We start from the raw sequence: 23,811 nt of genomic DNA, 5'->3' as shown, positions 1-23,811 counted from the left end.
CTCCCTTCTCAAGCTTCCTTTTATTTCCAGAGCATTTATACCCATTTTAATTTAATTCTAATATGCTATATATTTACTTGTTTATTGATAAACTATACAGCTCTTTCCAGGTTCCAGGCTCTGTGCTAACAGCTTGACAGGCGCGAACTCATTCAGTCCACACAACAAACCACTGGGATGGGTACCAATAAACAGATTCTTTTAGACTATGATAAATGCAACCAAGGAAACAGCTAGGTGAGTGGAGGGATGGCTTCAGGAGGCAAATTCAGGGAAGGCTGCTCAGAGGGGGTGACCTTTGAGCTAAGATGTCAATGGAGCAGCATATGCAAAGGCCCTGAGGCAGGAAACTGCCTGACAGCTGGAGAAACAGCGAGGAGGTCCGTGACTATAGCCGGGAGACCACTGTGCCGAGTGACTGGGGGACAGAAGTCTGTGTTGGGCTGGAGGGGATGATCTCAGGGGCTCCACAGTAGGCACTGAGCTAAGCAACTTATAGGAAATATTAATTTAACCATCAGGGCCGGAACTAGGGTGAGGTCCTCACATTGTGCATAAAATCCAAGAGGAGAGACCAGAAAAACTCGGTCAAGATAAACAATATTCCATTGTATGCATATACTACATTTTGTTTGTGGCATATCCATGCGATGGAATATTACTCGGCCATGAAAAGGATGAAGCCCTGACACAGCCACACCGTGGATGGACCTTGAACACACGATGCTCAGTGAGAGAACCAGACACAGAAGGACACACAGTGTGTGATCCCGTTGATGTGAAATGTCCAGAGCAGGCACATCCACAGACAGAAAGTGAGTGAGTGGTTGTCAGGGGCTGGGGAGGGGATGGGAGTGACTGCTCATGGGGATGAGGTTTCTTTTTGGGGTGATGGAATGTTCTGGAACCAGATAGTGGAGATGGTTGCACAATTTTGTGAGTATACTAGAAGTCACTGAATTGAGAAAAAACAATACAAATATTTAATGCAGTATTTTTAAAACTCAAAATTAATGCAAAAAAATTACGACGAACAAAGTATCAAAACTTTAAAGAAAGACAGGTCGGCATTGCTGCTTTTTCCCATTGGCTCAGCCTGGCGCTGTTACTGATCCTGATTTTATTATTTTTAATTTATTTGTTTCCTTTCTTTTTAAATTAAAATTAATTTTTAGTTTAAAACAGAGACAGGACCAGTCACAATGCCATGCTGAGCCCAAAGGAAAACTCAGTAATACGGATTCTATAAAACGGTGACATTTTGTTCATTATGGATTTTGGGGTCATTAATTTTGACTTTTTAAAAACTGCATTAAAATATTCTTGATGACCGAGTTTTCCGGCATCCCCTTAGACTTTGCTCCCCAGGTGAGCTTACCCCGGGCCCTGCCCAATCCTCATGGCAACCGCAAGAGGTAAGTACTATTCCTATACCCACTTTACAGAGGTGGACACTGAGGCCCAGAGAGATCAAGTTACCTGTGCAAGGTCACACAGCACGAGGGCTGGGATTTGAACCCAGCCAGCCCAAGTCCGGGGCCCACACACTTCCCGCGATCCCACACCGCCTTCCCCACGCTCTAGGCAGCCAAGCCTCAGTTTCCTTATTTGCCAAGCGTAAGGAGGGGGAAGAGGATGAAGCCCCTGGCGTGGATTCAGTGAGCCAATCCGTGGGGCTTAGCGCCTGGGACACCCTCAGCGCTCAGTAAACGGCTATTATCACGAGTGTTCCCAGCAGCCCCCTGCCCACCCCCGGCCAGGCGCAGGGCATCAGGGCTGGGTGAGGAGCAGAGCCGGGGTGAGGGGTCTCCCCGCCCCGCCAGCCCCGGGTCCTCGGCTCGGCCCGGGCAGGGCTGGAGGAGCCGGGCTGGAGACAGGCTCCGTCTCCATGGAGACCCGAGCGGGATGCTCACGGCCTGTGGGCCTCTGCTGCGCCCGGAGAGCCGTTAAGAAGAATAAAAATAACAGCCCACCAGCCCTCCTGCGAGCTGAAGATGTATTTTCTCAGCCCCTTTCTTCCACCCAAAACAGACTCCGGGGAAGGGGCGGGGAGGGGCCCGGTCTCGCTGGCGTCTGACCTCCGGGAGCTTAGATTCAGCATTTCCCCTCCTGAGTGATACCTGTTCCCGGAGTTTATTCCCTGACCTGCTGACACGCCTCGGCCGTATCGGGGAAGGGGTCGGGGCCGAGGAAACTGAGGTCATGCGCCTGGAGGCCTGTGGGGCCCACAGGGCCGATGCTCTGGGTTATCATCAGCCAGAGGAACCCTGGCCACATCGGCATCACCGCAGGGGGCCCACGATGTGGGCCGTCACTGCAGAAGCAGGGAGCGGGCAGCAGAGCCCGGGGGAAGCCGGGAGCTGGCAGGCTTCGGGCAAGTCGCCAGGCTCTCTGGACCTCTGTTGCTTCATAAACCTGCCCCAGGGCCTTTGCACGTGCTCAGTGTTCGTCTCCCAGAATAGGGTTCTCGAAATAATCATGCCAACTTCAATAAATTTATCTTAAAAGAAAACTGTGGACATGTGAGGTCGTATGGTTTGTAGGGGGCCATCCTGGGCACTGTGGGGGGTTGAGCAGCATCCCTAGCGGCCCCCCCAGTTGATGCCAGGAGCGCCGCCAGTTGTGACAACCATGGATGTCCCGAGACGTCGCCCAGTGTCCCCTGTGGGCAGAACCAGCCCGGGTGAGAACAGCAGGGAACTGCCCTGTGCTGGGGGGGCAGCTGTCCTGTCTCCCTGGGTGATGCCAGCTTCACCCTGGCTCCCCGGACTCTGATGCCCTTTGGCCCTGACCCCTTTGTGTCTCCAAACCCCTCATTGCCCAGGCTGCCCATAACTCTTCTAGCACATTCCAGGAGGCTGAAGCACACCCGCCCTCTGAGCGCCCGGAAGCTGGGCACGCGTCCCCCGGGGAGCACCACACCGCAGTCCCCATCCCTCCTATGACGTGGCTCCGCCCCTCCGGCCGCAGCCTGCTGGGCCCGGAGTGGACGCCTGCCCCCGGGGCCCGTGAATTCTTTGGCCGGGAGTCCCAGGTCGGGAACGACGAGAGCTCCGTGGGGCCGAGCCTGCGCCACGTTGAACCTGGGACTCGTCGGTGGCTTTTCCTCCCCAGGTGAGGAGGAAAGGATGAACAGACCCCCTTTTCTGAATGAGCCAGCCCCAGCGCCTTCCGGTACCTGCAGTCAAAACCGCACGGGTTCCTATACTGTAGGATTCATTGACGTGAAATGTCCAGAACAGGCAGATCCACAGACGGAAAGCGGGTTCCTGGTCGTCAGGGGCTGGGGAGGGGGTGGGAGTGACTGCTGATGGGGACGGGGTTTCCTTCTGGGGTGATGGAATGTTCTGGAACCAAAAAACCCGGCAGACATGACATGGTGCACGACGTCAGGGCTCACACGGCAGGACGCTGCTCCGAGGACACACCGTCCCTGCTTCCACTTCATCCTGTGACATTCAGTGACATCCCACCCCCTCCCCACGCGCAGGCTGGGCTGGTCCTGCGGAAACACAGAAGAAACCCCAAGTGGGGGGCTGGCCCCGTGGCTTAGCGGTTGAGTGCGCATGCTCCGCTGCTGGCGGCCCGGGTTCGGATCCCGGGCGCGCACCGACGCACCGCTTCTCCGGCCATGCTGAGGCCGCGTCCCACATACAGCAACTAGAAGGATGTGCAACTATGACATACAACTATCTACTGGGGCTTTGGGGGAAAAAATAAATAAAATCTTAAAAAAAAAAAACCCAAGTGAGGGACATTCCACAAAAGCCCAGCCAGGATCCTCCACACAAGCCGAGCGAGAGGCCAGGAGGCGGAAAAACCCCAGGGTGAGGGAGGAGAGACGGCCCCAGCATGCAGCACGGGGTCTGGAATGTTCTTGACTGTGAAGGACGCTGCCGGTCATGTCTTGGATTCCGGCCGCGAGCGTCACTCTCTGCCCTCGTCCCCGGCCCTGAGGTCTGTGGTCCCCGGGCAGGCGGCAGGCGTGGATGGAGGACGCCCCATGTGGGGCCGCGGGTGGAGAAGTTTCCGCAGCCCCTTGGAGCCACGCTCCCTTTAAGCGAGCCACTCGGCGCCCCCACTCGATTTCCTCTGGACCTTCTGTAGGTCAAAACGGTGAAGAAAGGCACGAGTAAATCTCAGGGCTGGGACGGAAATCTCAAAAGCCAAGGATGTGTGTCCACTGCAAAATGACAGGTCCTTCTCGTCCACTCTGAAAGAGGAGGAAGACCACAGTGAAGATTGGGGAGCAGGCTTTCCCTGTCAGGAGCCCCGTGGTCTGGCGGGGTGTGCGGTCTCGCTGCCGCTGCTCAGCTCTGCCCTTGGAACAGGAGGGAAGCCGCGGGCCCCACGTAACCCAGTGGGCGTGGCCACGTGCCAATAAAACTTTATTTACAAAGACAAGCTGGGGGCCAGACTCGGCCACCAGCCGGTGGGCTGACCTCTGGTTAAACACGCTCCCTCCTGGTGTCCCAAGAGGCGCCTGGGAAGGTTTGTGATGGTGGAGAGCTGGGCACGAGATGTGTGTCCATCAGCTGGGGACTGGGTGAAACTCGAGGTGACTTCTGAGGATGGAATACTACACAGCCGTGAACAGGAGTGTGTATGCGCGAGACACATACAAGCAAGAGTTAATTTCAGAGGAGGACAGCATGACGCGATCTATAAAAAATGTTTAAGCCGTACACAAAACAGGCTGAATATTGTCCTGTATTCATAAATGTTCATGGAAAACAATTTTTTTAAAGGATACAAACATGGGACGATGCTTCTGCACAGAAGGGGGAGAGACTGAGGTGGTTTCCAGGGATGTTCCCTGTGTTTCATTGCCTTAAAACAAAGACCCCCAGGAAGAGATCAAAGCCACTGGAGGCGACCCCTCTGGGGTCCCCGTGGACGACGCCTTTGCCCAAATCATTTGCTGCCACCCAGGCTGATGCGGACCTAAGGTGACGCTCAGGGGCTCCGAGGGAGCCCACGGAATGAGCCTCACGCGTCTGGATTCATTTTCATAACCGTCCTCCGGGAGCCAGTGACCTTTCTAAATGCACGTCAGGCCACATCCCTCCTGTCCTGGGCCTGCCCGCTCCCCACAGTTCCCCATCGCACTGAAGGCAAAATGAAACGCCTCGCCAAGGCCCTCCAGGCCCCGCGCGGCCCTCCCTCCTCCCTCTCCCCCTCCTCCCTCTGCTCCAGCCACAGGGGCCTCCTCGCTGTTTCTCCAACACACCAGGCCTGGTCTTGCCCCAGGGCCTTTGCACGGGCTGTGCCCTCTGCCTGGAACACTGTCCTGGATTTCCACATGGCTTGATCCTTCTCGTCATTCTGATTTCACTCAAAGCCCTCTCCGTGGAGAGCCTTCACTGTCCACCGGGATTATTTCTGTCTGTTACCCGTCTTCCCCAGGAACTGTGAGCCCCAGGGTGGCCGGGGCAGGGTCTCCCATTTGTGGTGGTTCCCCGAGCTCTAGCAGGGGGCCAGATATTTGCAGCCTCCACTGTCAAATGAGACTAATCTGTCGTGACGTGATCAGCAGCCACCTTGGGACAAGGGGGGCAGGGGCGCAGGGAGGGGCTGTACAGGGGTGCGAGGAGACCTCCACGGGTGACACACACGCACCACCCCCACCACCCGTAAGTCACACCCCCCGTACGCCCCACCTCCCCCACTGTTTCACTGGCCCCCGAGCACACACCTCGAAGCCCGTCTTCTGTCCGCCTGCCCTGTCCCAGGAGCCTGACACACAGATGCTCAGTGAGCGTTTGTGGAATGACTGACAGACCTGGGCGGGTGCCGGGCAGAAGGCAGGGGGGACGCCACTCTACACACGGCCCCCAGACCACCTCAAACGTGGGGACGATCAAACCCCAAGGCTGTCACAAGCTGCCACCCACCCCCGGCCAGGAGACGCGAGGCTGATCTCTCAATATGGCTTTATTTTCTGATCGCCCAACTGCATCCACGCCAGCCTGTGGCCCGGGAGGAGGAGCCCCCACTCCCTCGGTCGACAGGCCCGGGGGGGGACGGGCCACGCGGCGGGGCGGAGGAACAGGGGGACGAAGAGGAACCCCCCCGATGGGCTGGCACCCTGCCCGGGAGGGACGAGCCCGGCAGGCACAGGGGGCCGAGACGGAGGCAGAGACGCAGCCCCGTTGCCCCCAGAGAACCTGGGCGGGGGGTGGGAGGTGGGGGGTGGGAGGTGGGGGGCGGGAGGGCTGGGCCCCGGGCCGGAGACGCCCCGGTGGCCGTGGAGCCGTCGGCCCCCCCCTCCCCTCGGCACTCGCTCCAGGGTATATTGCTAACAGGTGGGTTCACCCGGGGCTCCCTGAGGTCAGCCGGCCCTGGAGGCCCCTCCCCGCCCCCCTCCCAGCGAGGCGCCTGGCTGTGGGGTTCAGGTCCAGACCTTCCCCCGCCAGTCCCGGGAAGGGAGGCCCCCACGGGCCCACGGCCGTGTCTTCAGCAGACGCTCTCCTGTGACCCCCAACCTGGACGCCCCGGGAGGGACACGGAGGCCCCAGCTGCCCAAGGACGCATCTTCCTTGCACAGATGGGGAAACCGAGGCCCAGGGAGCCGGGGTGAGATGGGAGTTAGTGGAAGGGCTCCGGCCTCTCCCCTCCGGGACCCCCTCCCGCCCCAGGGACCCGGGTTCCCAGGGGGACAGGCCGGAGCGCTGGGAAAGCCTGGAGGGCCAGGCTCAGAGAGAAGACAACGGGGCAGTAGGGAGCTGAGCCGAGCGAGGGTGAGTGCAGGGCTGGGTTGGAGGTGGGAGTTGGGGAGCCGCCCGCCATCCCCCGGGATTGGGGACCACGTCCCAAGGCCACACCAAGCCGGCTCCCTCAGCCCAGCAGGCAGGAGGCACACGTGTCCACGGGAGGGGTCAGAGCCAGACAGGAGGCAGGACAGCATCCGAGTCACAGTGGGGCTGGGCTGGCATCAGACGCAGACCAGCACGCGGGCAGCCCCTGACCCCTCGGCCTGCAGTCCCCCATCAGCATCGAAGGCTGAGTGACGCCGAGGCTGCAGGGGCACGTGCCCTTTCATCGCAGGGCCATCTCCAGGCTTGTCCCCGAGTCCGTGGCCTGGCCCCAGGACACCACCAACCACTCCTCCAAAGGAGTTCAAGGGACATGGCGAGAAAGAAGGCCCCGGGTCCTCCAGAGCAACACGGAAAGCTCTGTAATTCGGGGTGCCAGGCGCGCAGGCGGTGGGCGCGGGCGGGCGGGACCGGGTCACTGTGTCTTGGCTTTCAGGAGCAGCCTCTGCACCATCTTGTACAGGAGGTCGAAGTGCTGGGGGCGGCGGGGCGCAAGTGAGGCCGAGGCCCAGCGCACCCACCACGAGGAAGGCCCGGGGGCCACGCGGGGTCATGTGCTCCCGGGCGGGGCCGGGGACGCGCCTCCCCCCGCCCCGGGCCCCCGCTCACCTGGACCGCCGTGTAGGCCGTCCCGAGGTAGGCGCCGATGCAGACGGCCAGGAGCAGGTCGAAGACGGCTGGCTTGACCCTGGGGGGCGGCGGGGTCAGCGGGCGGCATGGGCCTGGCCCCCTGCCCTGGCTGTCCCGCGGCCGCGGCCCCCGGCGGGCACTGAGCTCACCTGTAGGCGTTCATAACCTGCTTCAGCTGGTCGTAGAAGACGAACTCGGGGTCCCTGGGGAGACAGCGCTTTCTCAGTGGGCTCCCCCCAACGGCCGCCCCCAGAGGCCAGGCTGCCCAGAGGCCCCGCCCACCCTGGGACCCGGAAGCCTGTCCCTCTGAGGAAAGAACCGTCCTTCACCAAGAAGTAACATCTTTCCTACTTCCTTTTTGGGGTCAACACACTCTTTGAAAATGAAATATGGTGACTGCAGAAACTTTACTGGTCTGGGAAGGATTTCTACAGAGGGAGAGCGACCACGGCCTGGGAGTCAGAGACCCCAGCTCCAGGGCTGTGGGTCCACTCTGAGCCTTGGTTTCTTCTTCTGCCCAAACGCTCTGTCTCCCGGGAGCATCATGAGTTGAGAGGAAGACAGAGAGCCAGTGAGGGGCACCGAGCAGTCTGGGGCACATCTCCTGCCCCTGGACGCCCCCAGGCGCCCCTCCTACCACAAGGCATGGAGGTGCTCGCTCGGCCTAGCCGGGGAGCTGGGATGCACCGAACAGAAAAAAGACAAAACCTGGGGGCCTGGATCCTGAGGGCAGACGGGGGACCGGGAGGAGGCCGCAGGGGACGCTCCGGGGCCCCCGTCCGGGTCGGGCCTTACCGCTTGTCGGCCTTGACGTGGTGTGGCTTCACCTCCTTCAGGTAGCGGCCCAGGTAGTGCTCGAGCGTGCTCAGGAACGGGCCGTCCTTGCCCACCAGCTGCGCGGCCCGCGGCTGGTGCGTGAGCCAGTCCATCACGGAGTCCAGCTGCTCCTGCTGGATCTGCTGCGGGGACGCAGCCGCCGTCACGGCCCCCGCCCACCCGCCCGCCCGCCGGGGCCCCCGCTCGCCCACCCGCCTGCCGTTACCATCTGCTCCGTGAAGACGGGCATGTCCGGGGGCGTCCCCTGTGGAGAGAGGGGGTCGGGCCCTGAGTCCCAGCCGCCCGGCCGGCAGGGGGCTCGCGGGGGCGGGGGGCTCACCTTGTCGGTCAGGTTGTAGATGACCCGGGTCAGGGCCTCCGCGATCAGCCTCGTGTTCCGCGTTAGGGTTTTAGAGTCGACCCGGGACCTGCGAGGGCAGATTTGAGGAGAAACACACATATATAATATATACACACACCCTGTAGTGAGGTGAACACTGTCCCCAAAGTCACGCCCTCCCGGGACCTGGGGCCGTGAGCTGATCTGGACTTGGGGTCTCTGCGGCCGTGGTTATAAGATGAGGGCACGCTGGGGTGGGGGCCCTAAGTCCACCGGCCGGTGCCCTGCTAAGGGGGACATCTGACCCAGACGCAGACAGGGAGATGACTGTGTGACGACAGGCAAAGACAGGGGTGACGCGGCCACAAGCCAGGGGACACCGGGACTGTTGGCCACAGACAGTAAGAAGGAACTGTGGGGCCAAACGTCACTGATCTGAGTGGGTGTGGGGGACGGGGCCTCCCGGGGAGGGCGGAGGGCTGACCAGCGGGGGGCCCGTGCCTCCTTCCCGCCAGCTCTCCTTTGTTCTCAGCTCCCTCTGCCCTGGAGCCCTAATCCAGCTCACAGCCCTTGGTTCCAGCACCACCTCCTCCAGGAAGCCCTCTAGGAAACTCCGAGGTCCCAGGACCGGCCGTGCTGGCTCTCCCTCTGGGCCCCCTCTGGGACCAGCTCGTCACCCCCCAGCAGATGTGTGTCCAGTAGCCAGGCTGCTGCCCAAGGCCAGCCAGTGAGCCTACCCAGCCTGGACACAGTGACCGAGGCCACCATAAAACCCAGCCCACTGAGGGCTGACATGCCAGTGGGCGAGACAGACAGACGGGACGTGAGGTCACAAAATGACGGAAGCCAGAGGTGCCCGGTGTCCCGGAGAGACAGCAGGACAGGATCGGGAGGCGATGTCTCCCTGAGGGGGCGCGAGGACCCGGGGAGACGGGGCGCAGCTCTCCAGGCCACCAGCAGGGCCAGCCGTGCAAAGGCCCAGAGGCAGGAGCTGTGGCGTCTGAGCAGCAGGGTGGACTGAGGTGCCCAGTGTCTGGGGGTCACGCGTAGGTGGTCGCTCTGCCCTCCTTGCCACCAATAACAGGGAGGTTGTGACCCCTGACCCCAGCCCCTCGCTCACCGGGCTCAGGCGAGCCGCCCTCCTCTGTTCCTCACACTGCCAGGCTCATGCCGGTGCTCCCCCCCACCTCCCCAAGGCCGGTTCCTTCCCTCGGGGTGCCCGTCTACTCTGAAAAGAACGTTCTAGAAGGCGGCTCGCAGGGCTCACCGCACGTCCATGATGCTGCTGCGCTGGCCGTCGCGGTGGCTCTCCAGGTGCGAGAGCGTGAATGCGGGCAGCCGGCGGATGGCGAAGCGCTCGTGCTCCCAGGCCAGGATGTCGTCCGCCAGGTTGATCTTCTTGTGCACCATGGAGAAGCGCACCTCCGGGAACTGGTGGGCCGCCACCTGCGCCGGCCAAGCCGTCAGGGCCGCCACCCCGCGCCCCGGCCCGCCAGCCTCTGTGGGGCCCTCCCCGAACCTCCCGCGTCTGGGAAGCGGGGGGAACCCCCGCGCGGGGCCCCTGGTTTACAAAGTGCCCGATCTGACGCCTGGCAGACGTGACACCAGGTGACGAGGGGCGGGGGGCCCGTCCGCGCAGGGGCGCGCACCATCTCGAGCTCGCGCAGGAAGGCGTGTTGCAGCGTCCCCTCCCGCGGCGGCTTGGACACGTGCAGGTGCAGGCCGTCCCCCCGGCCCACGGTGTCCAGGCAGAGGACGAAGGCCACGTTGTCCTGCAGCAGGCTAGAATCTGCGGGCGGTGAGAGCCGGTGTGGGTGCGAGAACCGGGGCCCCCCTGCCCCGCCCGGCCAGCGGCCCTCACCTGTGTGGTCCAGGTTGTCCTCCAGCCAGCGCTTGGTTCCCTGGTAGTTGAACTTGCCCCCTCCGGACGCAAAGAACAGCAGGTTGTACCTGGGGGAGCGGGGGCGTCAGCTGGTCCCCGACAGCGAGGGGTTGGTCCCGAGTACGAAACCCTGACCTGCCCTTAGAGCAGGGCCCCCCTCGACCCTGTGACATCGGGGCCGGGTCACTCTCTGCGCTGTGGGGGGCTGAGCAGCATCTCTGGCCCCACCCACTCAATGCAGGAGCTCCCCCAGTGTGACAGCCACAGGTGTCCCCAGACGTGGCCCCGTGTCCCGTGGGGGCAGGGGCTCAGCTCCAGGCCCAGCCCACCTGCACCCCTCAACACACAGACACTTCCCCAGGTCAGAGCCGCCTCTGGCCACGAGGCTCAAAGGGACGGGGGTGACGGGCCCCGTGGCCGGCGTGGGCACGTACGCGGCGTGGGTGCGCTTGTAGGTGTAGAGCCGGGAGAAGAGCCGGGCGAGCTCCAGCAGCACGGAGACGCCGCTCCCGTTGGAGTCTGCGCCGTGCGACAGCCACTGCGGGCGGGAGACGAGGCCGGCGGTCACCCACGGCCACCCAGGGCAGCTGCCCACCCTCAACAACCCCCACCCGCCCCCAGGCCACGTCTCCAGCGCGCGGCTGGACCCCTCCTCTGCTCGGACCCCAGACTGACAGCACCCCGATGTCTGCAGGGCCGAGCCCCCCGCGGCTCTGCCCCCGGCCCGGGGGAAGGTCCACGCGTGCACCCACGGGGGCGGCCGCCACCTGGCCTCAGCACCTGCACCGGGAAGCCCGCGCCCCACGCTGCGGGGGTCGGCACCGGCTCCCTCCAGCCGGACCACCCGCCTTCCACCGCCCCCCACTGGGCCCTCTGAGCCGAAGCAACAGTCCCAACAGGGCGACAATCAGTTCTCGGGGAGACAAAAAAATCTCGTGTTCTCTAATGGGGCTTGGACTCTTCCAAGGTCACAGTCCACAAACTGATATATCCTGTGTGAATGGGATTAAAATTCACGGGGAGGGACGACACGACGCTCAGGGAGAGAACCAGACACAGGACACACGGTGTGATTCCGTTGACGTGAAATGTCCAGAACAGGCACATCCCCAGACAGGAAGTGGGTTCATGGTTGTCAGGGCCTGGGGAGGGGATGGGGGGTGACTGCTGATGGAGACAGGGCTTCCTTTAGGAGTGATGGAATGTTCTGGAAGTAGACAGTGGTGATGGGTACACAACTTTGTGAACGTCCTAGAAACCACTGAACTATATGCTTTAAAAAGATGGGGCTGACCCCGTGGCCTCGTGGTTAAATCCGGTGTGCTCCGCTTTGGTGGCCCAGGTTTGGTTCCCGGGCGTGGACCTACACCTCTGCTCATTCTTTCCCTGTACAAACCATGGCCGTGAGGGTGACCACTGCTAAGCCCTGAGGTCCTCCCAGCGGGTTGTCAACCTGGGGGGTGGTCCTGGGGACCCGACACAGACACCCCGGGCTCAATTCCTGGCCCGGCCGAGAGCTCTGCCCCTGCTCAGCCTCCGTGTCAGCCTCACGAAGACGCCCACCCCGCGGGGTCCTCACGGGGCCCCGAGGTAACACCTGAAGGGCCCTCGGAGGGCCGGCGCTGCCCCTCGCACCGCAGCCCCGGAGCAGACAGACGCTCTGCCCAGGCGGGGTCGGAGCAGGACAACAGGGGAGGGCGCCCATCCCCTCCGAGGGGCACGCGTACGTACGGGGGCCACTCCGAAGGCGTCGTAGTGGGCCACGATGACGATGGTGGGGAGATCCTCTCCGCCCAGCCCCGTCAGCCGCCCCTGTAGAGAGACAGTCTGTGAAGCACCCACCAGCCGGGCGCCCCACCCGGCGAGGGCGGCCGTGGGGACAGTATTTCTGGGTTTCCCGGCTCTACGCCTTTGTCACAACTGCTCAGAACGAACATGAACAACGCGTGGCCGTGTGCCAATAAAACTTTATTTACAAACGCAGACAGAGGGCCGACAGGGCTCAGGGAGAGCGGAGGGAGGCCGAGCGCCCCGCTCCCTCCCCGCCCCCACTTCCCACGCGGATAACAGGGAGCACGCAGGGCTCGCGGCAGCACAGACGTTTCCAGAACCAAAGGCCAGACCCCCAAATGGCGAGAAGGGCCCATCAGACCCTCGGTGACTCTGTCTGCTGTTACCCCAGAGCAAACCGGACCAACCCCAGCGCAACCTGACCTCCGGGAGCCAGACCGCAAGGACCCGGCCAGCGCGGGTTTTCTCTGCCCAGTCGACTTGGAGATATTCAAAAACGCACTCATCTTATTACTGTACCAACTGCATAGACGCTGCACCAGCTTCCCCGGGTCCCAAACCGGCCTGTCCAGCCCGCTCCCCACAGAGCCCGGGTCCCCCTCACTGCCCCTCGCCTGCAGGCTCTCAGCCGGGACGTCCCCGAAGCCCCGCAAACCCACGAGAAGGGCCATTTGGTGATGGCGCCGCCGCCCGGCAGAGCCCTCCTCTGCCTCATTTATTCTAAGTGCCCCTCCGTCGCCCCCAGACCTCTCCTAACGGGAAGTGAGCTCTGCGAGGCAGGAACAACACCTCGCTGGCCGCTGCCTCCCGCACACAGCAGGGCTCAAACAGCACTCGCGGACAGGTATGGGATTCTCGCCTGACTCCGTGCTACACGGCCCTGAGGACTCAGCCTGGAGGGGAAGGGGCGGCTCAGAGTGTGGCTGCACCCCAACTTCCACCCGCGCCTGCACGCCGACACCAGGGGGCGGTCGAGCAGCATGCACCATCTGGGGTGAGGCCCTGGGGACTGGCGCCCACAGAAGCCCATTTAATACCGAAGGCGCGGCCTGGCCCAGCAGAGGCCTGGGGGACCGGCACGCTCGGCTACAAGTGCTCGCTGAGGGCCTACTGTGCGCCGGGCACCAGGCCGGGCTCTGAGGACACGAGAGAGGCCAAAACGAACGTGGTCTCAGTGCACATGGAGCTCAGGCCGACGGAAAAACACAAATGACACACAAGTTCCCAACGTGCCACACGGTGACAGCTACTCAGGAGAAAGAGACACCGGTGACACTGGCCCCGGGTTACCAAGCACAGGCATCTACAAAGGCCTCGCCTGGTGGGCCTCGAGGGGAAGCCGCCCCCACTCCTGACCCCGGACACGCAGGCTCTGAGGGGAGCCGCCGTCAAGGATGCAGCCCCGGCCGCCACGCTCCTCCCGTATCCGCATCCCTGGTCCCCGGTCCCTTCTCTGCGGAAGCCTCCTCGGGGGGGAGGGGACCCTGAGGACACCCCCCTCTCTGCACCCTCCTGCTCCCGGTCCTCCCCTAGCCCCCTCCTGATTCCTGGGCCCTTAAAGCTGCTGGAGCCTCTGGTCCGGCCCCCCCACCCCAGGGAGACCACCCCAGTGAGACCACCCCCACGGCTGACCCCTGAGGAGGGGAGAACGGAACAGGGGAGCCGGCGTCTTCTCTGGCCTAGAGGCCCCCTCATGCCATCACGCTGGGCGATTAAGGGCTGGGCTCTTTCGTGTCTGGCGTGCTACTGTAACTGGCCACCCAGGCACCCAGAGCTCAGCTCTCTCCCGGCTCAGCCAAGCTCCGGACAACAGGGGGTGTGTGGCCCCGGAAAGTTGTGAGGACACAGGGTTGGAGGTGACATGACGTGACGAGAAGGGGCTGGCCACCCCGGGCCTGCGGGGAGAGCTGTGAGGCGGGGACAGCCCGTGCAAAGGCCCTGCGGTGAGAGGAGGCAGTGGTGCAGCTGGTGGGGGCCCCGCCTCCTCCCAGAGCAAGGCGGGCAGGCGATTTGGCCCGACGTCCCTATCAGAGGCTCCCTCCAGTGGGGAAGGGGCCGAGGCCGCCAGTCTGCTGTCGGGCGAGGTCGGGGTGGCTGGGCGGGGGCTGAGGAGTCTGGGCACCCACCGTCCCCCGTCTCGATGTGGCGGGCACTCACCTCCACGCTGGTGATGAGCCAATCGCTCACGGCCTTGCTCTGGACCCCGCTGGTGACCATCTGGAAGCCGTTGGCGGTGGCAGTGTGGAGCAGCACTGGGGACAGGAGGGGAGGGTCAGCGGAGCCCCGGGGCTCCCTGGTCACCCCGACACCCAGGCCCTAGGGTGCGTGGTGTGTGTGCAGCAGTCACCACACAGATGTGAACGCAACACGACGACTGGACACGGGAGGGCCCCTGAGCGTCTAGAAGAAGAGCCGATGAGACAGACACCCCGACCCCAGGCAGGCAGCAGGGAGGGCACGGGCGCCCTCGGACTCAGCCTCCCCAGGACCAACTCGGCACGCGGACCACGAGACGGTCACCCCGGCGCTGACCCAGACACAGGAGTTTCCCGTCTGACAGCCCACGAGCCTCCAGCCAGCCCCGAACCCCGGGACGGCGTGAGCACCGAGGTCTGGTGACCTGTTCTCGGCGAGCAGGCAGCACCGTCGCCGTCTCCGTCTCGGTGCAAGCAAACGGTCCACGTGGACGCCACTCTTCAGCCGGGGCCAGGGACTGCCCCACAACGCCCACGAGCTCCCCCTCTCCCAAGCCCGCTTCTGCTCTTGGCGTGTTTCAGAACACGATCGTGACGCGTGTATAAGCCGTTATCAGTGGGAAGAAGGGCACCCCTCAGGACTCTGCAGTATTTCTGCAACTTCTCCTGAGTCTTAACGTGTTCCAAAATGAACAAGCTATTTCTAATAAAGATAGTTGTGATCAATATTTGGGAATTTATATCCCGTTTTCCCCACTAACCAACGCAAAATAAGCACTTTCTCGTGCCACTAAAAATTCCATCCCAAAGTCATTTTTAGTGGCTGCATGATATTCCACCAAGTAGCCGATTCCTCCTCCCCTCTGCTCTAACTGCACATTTAGGTCTCCCCCAAATTCACTCCTCTGCTGCCACCATGCAGACGGCCCCCGTCAAGACTTGAATCTAGACCAGGGGACGGCAAACTCCTCCTGTAAAGGGCCGGAGAGTCAGTATTCTCGGCTCTGTGGGCCAGACAGTCTGTCGCAGCCACTCTACTCTGCTGGTGTAGCGAGAGCCGCCCTAAACCCTCTGTAAACGCTGGCTGTGCGCCGATAAAACTTCATTCACACCAACAGGCAGCCCACGGGCCGTAGTTTGCCAGCCCCCAAGCTAGAGACCCACACAGCTGACAACCTGGCCTGGAGGAATCAACCTTCCACAGCTTAAGCACCTCTTATCAAACTGTGTCCCCGAGGCGGCGGGCCGAGCCTGCCCGGGTCAGCACACCGCCCGCCCCGTCCACTCTGTCCTCCCCTTTTCTGCTCCGGCCCTTTCCGCGGGTGAGGACAGCACTGGCGGCTCCTCTCAGCTCCATTTCTTCTGTCACTTTTCCCAGCTCACTCCCAACACGGCCCGCTCCTGCGCAAGCCCCCTGCAGCCTCTGCCGCCCACGGGGTGGGAGGCACGGGGTCTCCTCTCCACAGGAAGGCTGCTGACCCTCCCGATGTACTCGAGTGAGACGAGACACCCGGAATTCACCCGGCAGGTAGAACGGACAGAGAAAACCCAACGGACGCTCGTGCTTTCCACAACCATCCAGGGGCTGCGGATGGGAGACCCCTCCCTCCAAACCAGCGGTTCTCAAGCTTTGGTTTGCCCGGGAATGGGCGGTGGGGAGGGTGGGGGGCTGCAAAATGCAGGGTCCCGGCCCCAAGAATGACACTGCAGCTCCGGGGTGAGGCGGTGACCTGCACTGTTAAGGATGGGTGACAGACGCCACGTGATGGCTTTGATAATGTCCTAGAAACGCACAGCCCGACCCCGGCCCGCGACAGGGAAGGGCCCTGCGCCCGCCCCCGTGCCCGCAGCCCGAGCCCACCTTCAGCAGCAGAGGCAGAGCCCTGGGAGGCGGAGGCGGCCTGCGTCTGCTCGTAGATGGAGAGCAGGGCCTCGTCTTCCACGGCAAAGTACACGGGCACGATGGTCTCCATGGCGAGCATCTCGGGCTCGATCTCCATGAATTGCTGGGGAGAGACACACGTTCAGGGGGCCCCTGGCCCGGGGGAGCCCGCTGGCTGCCCCCAGAGGGCAGGCAGGCAGGGGCCTGGAGCACGCCTGCTGTGAGACCGGCTAACAAGGCCGGGGTCACGCTGGAGGGAAGGACAGAGCAGGAGGGGGAGGGGAGGGGACGAGGACGGACGGGCGAGGCATGGTGATGCTTGTGGGGCCCCCTGGACGGTCCCCTTCAGGGAGGAAGTGTGTTGGGAGAATGGGCACCAGAGCCGGGTCTGGGGTCAGGTCTGGTGTCACCGCAGGCTGTGCCACCCTCACTGGCCATCACGTCCTCAGCTCTAAGTGGGTGACAGATATTGGCTTCCCGGGACCCGCACAGACAGCGGGCGTGAGCTGCCTCAGCTGCCCCACACCCCTGCTCACGTGCAAAACCACCTCCCCCCCCATGTCTCGTGGGACCCTATCAGACCCCTGAAACTCGAAGCAGATCCCTCCCCTCGGCTCTGCGGACATGGGGCCGGGTCACTCTGTGTGTGTGGGGCCGTCCTGGGCGCTGTGGAGGGTTGAGCAGCGTCCCTGGCCCCAGCCACTCGATGCCAGGACCCGTGACAACCACAGATGCCCCCAGACATGGCCCCGTGTCCCCCAGAGTCAGAATCACTCCAGAGGAACCACCGAGGAAGGGGAACAGGCGCTGTCCCACGTCCCGAAGGAGGAGGACACAGGGAGGTGACGTGACCCTCCCACGGAAGCTTCTGGCCGAGCCCGCGCGGGGGGCTCACCCGGATGACGTCCTGGGGCACGGCGGCCATGGCCCGCGGCAGGATGATGACCACGGCGCCGGCCGACTGGCGCAGCGCCCTCTGGTAGCGCTCGTAGGAGAAGTCGAGCAGCCGCATGAGCACGCAGCGGCGGCTCAGCACGTCCGCGTCCACCGTGCGGGCCTCCGTGTTGAGCACGGCGTTCCGCGTGCCTGCGGGGGGGGGGGGTCACCCTCAGCCCGCAGGCGACCCGCTCGGGCGCCCCAGGCCCCGTCATCGGCCACGGGGACGCAGGCGAGGCCGTGTCGCTCAGGGCAGGCTCCCCGCTGCCCACGGGCGCGGCCCCCTGAACCGGGGGAGTCTCGGGGCTCCCGAGAGCCGAGGGAAAGCTGGGACCCTCCCCCCGCCCGCGCCTCCGCCCACACGGACTGGACGGGGCCCACCCGGCGGTGCAGCCCGGACGCCACCGCTCCGGAGCACACGGCACAGGCGGCCCCCCTTCTCCCCGGGGGCAGCCACCCCTCAGAAGGGGCGCCGTCCCCGTCCCTCCAGCCCCCTGCCCGCCGCTGGCCTCGCGGGCACAGCTCCCTCTAAGGGGACGGGGCGTGGTGACGAGCTCCTCCCGCGTCACCGCAGCAGCTCAGGGGGCTGGTGTGTCAGCCCACCCGACAGACACCAGGGTCTGCTCAAGCCGCCCCCTCGTGGCAGAAAGCCAGCGGGGGCCCCGGACTGGAAGCCAGACGGCCCCCTCCCAGTCCCTGGACGCAGGCCCACAGATGCCCGCGGACCAAAGCCGACCCCTCCTGCCCCCCTCGGCTGCTGGGTGGTCCCAGCTCCCACTCCAGTCCGTCACCCAGCGGGGGAGCCCCGGGGCTACAGGTCTGCCCTCCCTGGCTCCCAGCGCCCGGTCCTGCCCTGAGCCCCTCTCTGGACTCCCTCTTGTCCTCAGGGCTCTCCGGCCGCCTTGTTCCTCTCCCCGGCAGGACGCAGCATCCTTCGCAACGGCTACTCGCCATCTGCTCCCCTAACTGAACTGGGGGCTCCGGGGGCGGCGACCTCGTTCTGTTCCCTGCCAGAGAAACACAGCCCCGACGGCAACCCCCGGCCCTGCAGGCTCCTGACGAACAGAGGCCGGGAGAAGGAACAGACAAACGCTGTCCCCCACCCAGAGAGCTCAGACACACCACTGCTCTCCACCGCCTTCCACACCGGGGCCGGCTCACTCTCTGGGGGGCCGTCCTGGGCGCTGTGGGGGGCCAAGCAGCACCCCTGCCCCACCCACTCAATGCCTGGAGCACCCCCAGTGTGACAGCCACAGACGTCCCCAGACGTGGCCCAGCGTCCCCTGGGGGGCAGTCACCCAGGTGGGAACCCTTGCTTCGTACTCGGCACCAACTCCCATCTCTGCTGAGAGCTCAGGAAAGATCTAGAGAAGCAGGGAGGGAGCGAGAGGCTGTTTCCGGCCTCGGACCCCGGCCCGCTCATGAGCTCTGCCCAGACAACGGAACCAGGACGGCGCAGAGAGCTCTCCCACGGCCGGGCGCCCTCGGACACGGCACGGGGGCACGGCCGCCTCGAGCGCGTTCTGCTGGAGAGGGGCACCCGGGAGAGGCCACGTCGACGTTCAACACAGGACCGTGGAGGGAGCGCAGACATCTCCGCGGCTTCCCACAGGAGCACCGTCCCCGGGACGGGGGAGAGGGGCTCGGGCAGCCGCCAACCGCCAGGACCACCACACCCAGCTGGGAAGCTGCCAGAAATCCCAACTCTTTTACGTCAAATGGCCACACCTTAACGGCAAGCAGAGTCCAAAACGTCTCAAACGCTGCAGGCCGACCCGGGATGCACAAGTCAACAAACCCCAACGCACGTGGGGGCCGCAGGTGGCCCCCGGGGCCTCCAGTTTGAGACACACGCAGGGAACGCTCAAAACACTGATGCAGGGGAGCGGCTCAGCCGGCTCTGAAGGTCGAGGCTGCAGGACTGCCGGGGAGGCGACACCCATCCTCTCGAGGACGTGACTGCGCGAGGCCCCCGCGAGGCCTCGGGCTGGGGGCCAGGAGCGCAGGGCCCGCCTCTGCTTTCCAGGAACGCCGTCTGGGAAAGGGGGCAGACAGACGGGAGAGGGCCCGCTTCCAACGGGGCGTCCTGAGGGGCTGGTCAGCGGGAGGCGGCCGGAGGGACACAGGAGGGGCGGCGCCCAGGTGGGAAGGGGGAGGGCCGGCTCAGGAGCAGGGGGCCTGCGACCAAGGAGCCAGGGTGGGCCGTGCGCCCCAGGCCAGGGGGCTCCCTGCCCCCGCCCCCAGCCCTCCTGTCCCCACCCCTCCCAGGGCCTTTCTCTGCTTTAGGCCGCCGGCCTGGCGGGGGCAGGTGGCAAAGACCTTCAAGACGCCCTTGAAACTCCGAGAATGCCGGGAAGGCCCCTCCCCCGCGCCCCACCTGCGCCACACACGCGGCCTCCCAGGGGCGGCTCCAATGTCACCTTGCGGGTGGGGACTCGAGGGCCTACTGTGTGCGTCCTCTCCCTGGGCCTGGCGCTCCTGCAGGGCAGGAATCAGGACCCCCCTTTCCAGGAGGAAGCAAGGCCACAGAAGGGAAGGTGGGGGAGGGCAGAGCCGGTGGACGCCAGGCCCCCACGGCCCCCCAGACTCTGAGGGCCCCAGGGGCGGAGACCACCTCCGCCGACACGCCGTTAAAGCTGGCACAGCCCCCTCACCCCGGCGTCAGGATGGGCAGAGGCTGGGCTCAGTGGACGCCATGAAGATGGGCACTGGACACCTGGAGAGCAGTCGCCGGTCCCCACAACGGGACCAGACGCGACCGGGGGCGGCAAACTCTTCTATCAAGGGCCGGAGGACCGATCCTCTCGCCTTCCCAGCCGCACAGGGTCTACGCAACTACTCACCCTGCCTTTGCGCGTGAGACCACCAACCCCGGCCCGGCTGTGTGCCAATAAAACTTTATTTACAACAAAGGGTGGAGGACCCGGGGCCAGCAAGCCCGCCCCTGTGGGTGTGGGGTGCTAACGTCCCCGGCTCCCAGCGCATCGAGTGAGGGGGCGTGAGTGGGTGGATAACCGCAGCGTGGGCACAGACCCAGCGCACTGAGGGGCGTGTCATCCCGGGGGGGCCAGAGTCCACCTGGCAGGGGGCGAGGTCACACACGGCCGTCCCTGGCTGACGTCCCTCAGGCCGGCTCACAGCTCTGCACGGAGCACACGCCTTGCCTTCCCAGCAGCCTGCCTGCCCCCGAGTTTCTCAACAGGAGCCAACAGGAAGTTGGGCAAGGAGACAGCAGAGCAAGGGCTGCCCCGGAGGGGAGCCCACGGGAGGCGGGGAGGGGGCGCTCCCCACACTGGGGAGCCTGCAGCAGCAGTGACCCAGCAGAGCCGCCCTCAGAGGCACTGTCACCCGGAGATCCGGGGCTCCCTCCCAGCCACACCCAGCACAAGCAGCAAGGCCTCAGACGCCCCTCCAAGACCCAACCACCGCTCAGCACCGGATCCCGCCAGCCTCTCCCATGGGTCCCCCACCAGGGACACCAGCATGGGGCTGCAGAGGCAGGAGCCCCATGCGGGGTCTCATCCGAGCTCCGAGCCGGGCCTCTGCCTCTCCAGGCTGCAGACAAGACGCACTCTGCCAAGGCGGGTGGGCGCCCCGCCAGGGCCCCTGTGCTCGCCCCCCAAGCCTGCAGTCTTTACAGACTGGCTGGGGGGACGCCCCACTCGGACAGGCGGCATCTGGGTTTCTCACCGGGAGCCACAAAGATGGGGGGCTGGGAAGGAGGGCGTGTAGGGGAGATGCCAGGTGGGAAAAAGAATGGGAAGGGAATGGCAGGATCAGGGGACAGGACTCAGAGAAGGGAGGCAAAAAGAAGGACGGAGCTGAGGGGGAGGACGGGGGAGGGAGGGGACCGAGGAGGAGAACGTCCCCAAGGATCCGCACGGAGGGAGACGGAGAGGGCGGCCCTGCAGTCAGAACAGACAGCGGATCCCGCAGCCCGTCTCCAGGGCAGGTTTGGGGGAAGAGGGGGACGCCGTCAGCTGCGAGCAGGACAGCGCTGAGCGGGCCAGGGGAGACCCGGGCGTCCAGACGACGGCCGCCCCAGGGACCGGAGAGAGAAGCTGGGTGTGCTGCCTGAGGAGGCGCCTGGCAAGGCCCCGACTGTGAGTGGGGCGAGTTGGGCCGGGGAACGACGAGGGCGAGCAGAGGGGCCCAGGACTCAGATCTGGGGAAACGGGTTATCCTGAGTTCCAGGGCCTGAGCCTCCTGGGTTGTGGATTTCTCTGGAAAAACTAGAGAAGCTCCAGACCGGGGCTGCCCAGGACGACAGCCACCAGCCGCACGTGGCTATTTAAGTTTATCACAACGCACAAGATGCCCTTCCTTGACTGCATGGGGCACCTCTAAGTGCCCGTAGTCACCTGTGGCCCGTGGCTCCCCTATCGGACAGTAAAGATTCAGAACCCATCCGTGGTCGCACAGAGCTGCACGAGGCGGCGCTGGTGAAGACCCTTCCCCAGGAGAATGCCCGACAAGGCATCAGAGCGTGCCCACAGCATCAGCGGCTCCCGGCTTCCCGCCCAGCCGCCCGGGGCCTGGGGCCTCGGGTTGGGAAGCATCACTGTGACCCAGGTCTCCCCTCGGCACGGCTGACACTAGGGCCGGGTCCCTCTGGGGGGCCGTCCTGGGCACCGTGGGGAGTTGAGCAGCATCCCTGGCCCCACCCACTCAATGCCAGGACCCCAGTCACGACACCCACAAAGTCATCACCCAGGGACCCCTGGGTGGAGAACCACTGGCCTAAACAGAAACGACGTAACCCCGGGGCAAGGAGGGATCTGAGGGGAAGTCTGATCACGTCCCCAGAGACTGGGGCTCCCCGAGGGCCTGGGATGTTCCAAAAACAGGGGCCAGTCCAGGAGAACCGGGGCTCAGAGACGAGCGAGACCACTAAAACTGAGGATGGGGCTCCTTCGTGGAGAGACTGGGCCCTGACTTGCGGGGACCTAAGGCACCAGGCTGGAAAAAAACCAGAGACCAGAAGGTTCTGGAACAGCAGATATAGCTACAGTCCGGAGGAGACGAAAGAAATTTACAATGACTTGGGCACTGAGGTCAAGACCTCGGCGGGGGGGGGGGGGGGGGGGGCGGAGCTGTGCAGGACCAGGTCTGGGGGGTCTGGGGGAGGGAACCGAGCTGGGTCCAAGACAATCCAGAAACCCCGGGAGAAGGAGCCAGTGGGGTTCGGGAAGCTGAGAGGTGGAAGGTGGGCTGAGGGGATGGGTATGCACCAAAGGAGGGAGTAAGACAGGGGTCTGAAGGACAGCCCCCTGCCGGAGCCCAAAAGCGGGGGGACTGAAATGGGGGGCTTGGCTGAGGGATTCTGAAGAATTCAGCTCATGAGCCAGGACCCGGGGGGCCGAGAGCCTGAAGAGATGGGCCTCCACATGGCGCCAGGCCCGACGGGGGCAGCAAACGGCCGTGGACAAACAGCACCCGGGAGCCCAGGGGCCGTGCAGGGTGCGGCGGCTCAGCCTGGCGGAGGCCAAGCAAGGAGTCCCACCCCCACATCAAGGAGGTCAAAGGTAGGAGCTCCTGGCGCCCGGCCAGACCCAGTGTCCTGGGAGGGGATAGGGCAGCGCGACTCAATCCGTGAAAGAGGGGACCCAAGGATCCAAGAGCAGGAAGCTTGGCCCGAGGGTGGGAGATTCTGGGTCCTGGGATATGCAAGCCTTGTCAGGGACGGAGGCCAGGGGGCCGTGGGCGCCAGCCCGGTGGGTTCCTGGGGCACTGGGAGGAGAGCGGGGGGCCTAGTGGGGGTCCAGGCAATCAGGCTCTCACTTGCCTGGGGCCTGGGTAACAACCTGGCAGCCCAAGTGAGACCTGTGGGCTGGACTCCTGCTGGACAAGGGAAAGTGGCAGGTGCTGGGACCTCAGGGAGCAAAGACCGAGTTGAGGGAAGGGAGCAGCCCGAGAGGCCCGGGGGAGAGGGGAGCCGAGAGTAGGGAGGTCAGGAAGGGGAGGCCGGACCCAGGGGGAAGACCAGACCCAGGAAGGAGGCTGGAGACCCAGGAGGGGAACCGGGATGAAGGCCAGGACTGGGGAGGCCGGGGCCGGGGGGAGGCCGGGAGGGGGGAGGCCGGGCCGGGGGGGGGGGGAGGCCGGGAGGGAGGAGGCCGGGCCGGGGGGGAGGCCGGGGGGGGGGGGGAGGCCAGCGCCAGGGGGAGGCCGGGGGGGGGGGGGAGGCCGGGCCGGGAGGCGGGTCCACGCACCGTACGGCTGCCCCTGCAGGTCGTACTGCTGCATGCGGTAAACGGTGAACTCGTGCGCCGCGTCGGCAGCGGGCAGCGGCGGCGCCACGAGCAGCAGCACGGCGGGCAGGAAGACGATGAAGCCGAGCGGCAGGCACGACGCCTTCAGCATGTTCTCCAGCACCTCGCCCGCTTCCTCCAGCATCCTGGCCGGCGGAGGGGCCGCGCGGGGCGGCAGCGGTGACCAGACGGCGGCGGCGGCGACTCCCGAGGACTCACCTCGGCATGGGTAGCCGCCGGGGTCCTGCGGGCGCCGCGCCGGGCAGCCCGCGC

General features: G+C 64.6%; 1 protein-coding gene across 2 annotated transcripts; it reads right to left on the bottom strand.

The window, feature by feature from the left end:
- Positions 1-7,134: 7,134 nt before the first annotated feature.
- Positions 7,135-23,768, bottom strand: NCLN (nicalin). Of its 2 annotated transcripts, none has more exons than XM_058537702.1 (15): positions 23,500-23,768; positions 17,247-17,437; positions 16,331-16,475; positions 14,432-14,526; positions 12,215-12,295; positions 10,918-11,021; positions 10,463-10,551; positions 10,251-10,390; positions 9,869-10,047; positions 8,602-8,689; positions 8,488-8,526; positions 8,241-8,404; positions 7,595-7,648; positions 7,425-7,503; positions 7,135-7,290 (listed from the first exon to the last, which is right to left on the bottom strand). In XM_058537702.1, the coding sequence occupies exons 1-15, from the start codon at positions 23,681-23,683 to the stop codon at positions 7,231-7,233; spliced, it is 1,692 nt and encodes a 563-aa protein (XP_058393685.1). In that variant the 5' UTR covers positions 23,684-23,768; the 3' UTR covers positions 7,135-7,230. The 2 variants fall into 2 exon arrangements, with proteins under 2 accessions (XP_058393685.1, XP_058393686.1); XM_058537703.1 differs by having other exon boundaries at positions 8,241-8,401.
- Between the last annotated feature and the right edge of the window lie 43 nt (positions 23,769-23,811).

Source organism: Diceros bicornis, unplaced genomic scaffold (assembly GCF_020826845.1).
Source record: "Diceros bicornis minor isolate mBicDic1 unplaced genomic scaffold, mDicBic1.mat.cur scaffold_67_ctg1, whole genome shotgun sequence".
In the NCBI taxonomy this organism is placed as follows: domain Eukaryota; kingdom Metazoa; phylum Chordata; class Mammalia; order Perissodactyla; family Rhinocerotidae; genus Diceros; species Diceros bicornis.
The sequence above is the reverse complement of the archived record's forward strand: the minus strand, read 5'-3'. Positions and strand labels throughout refer to the sequence as shown.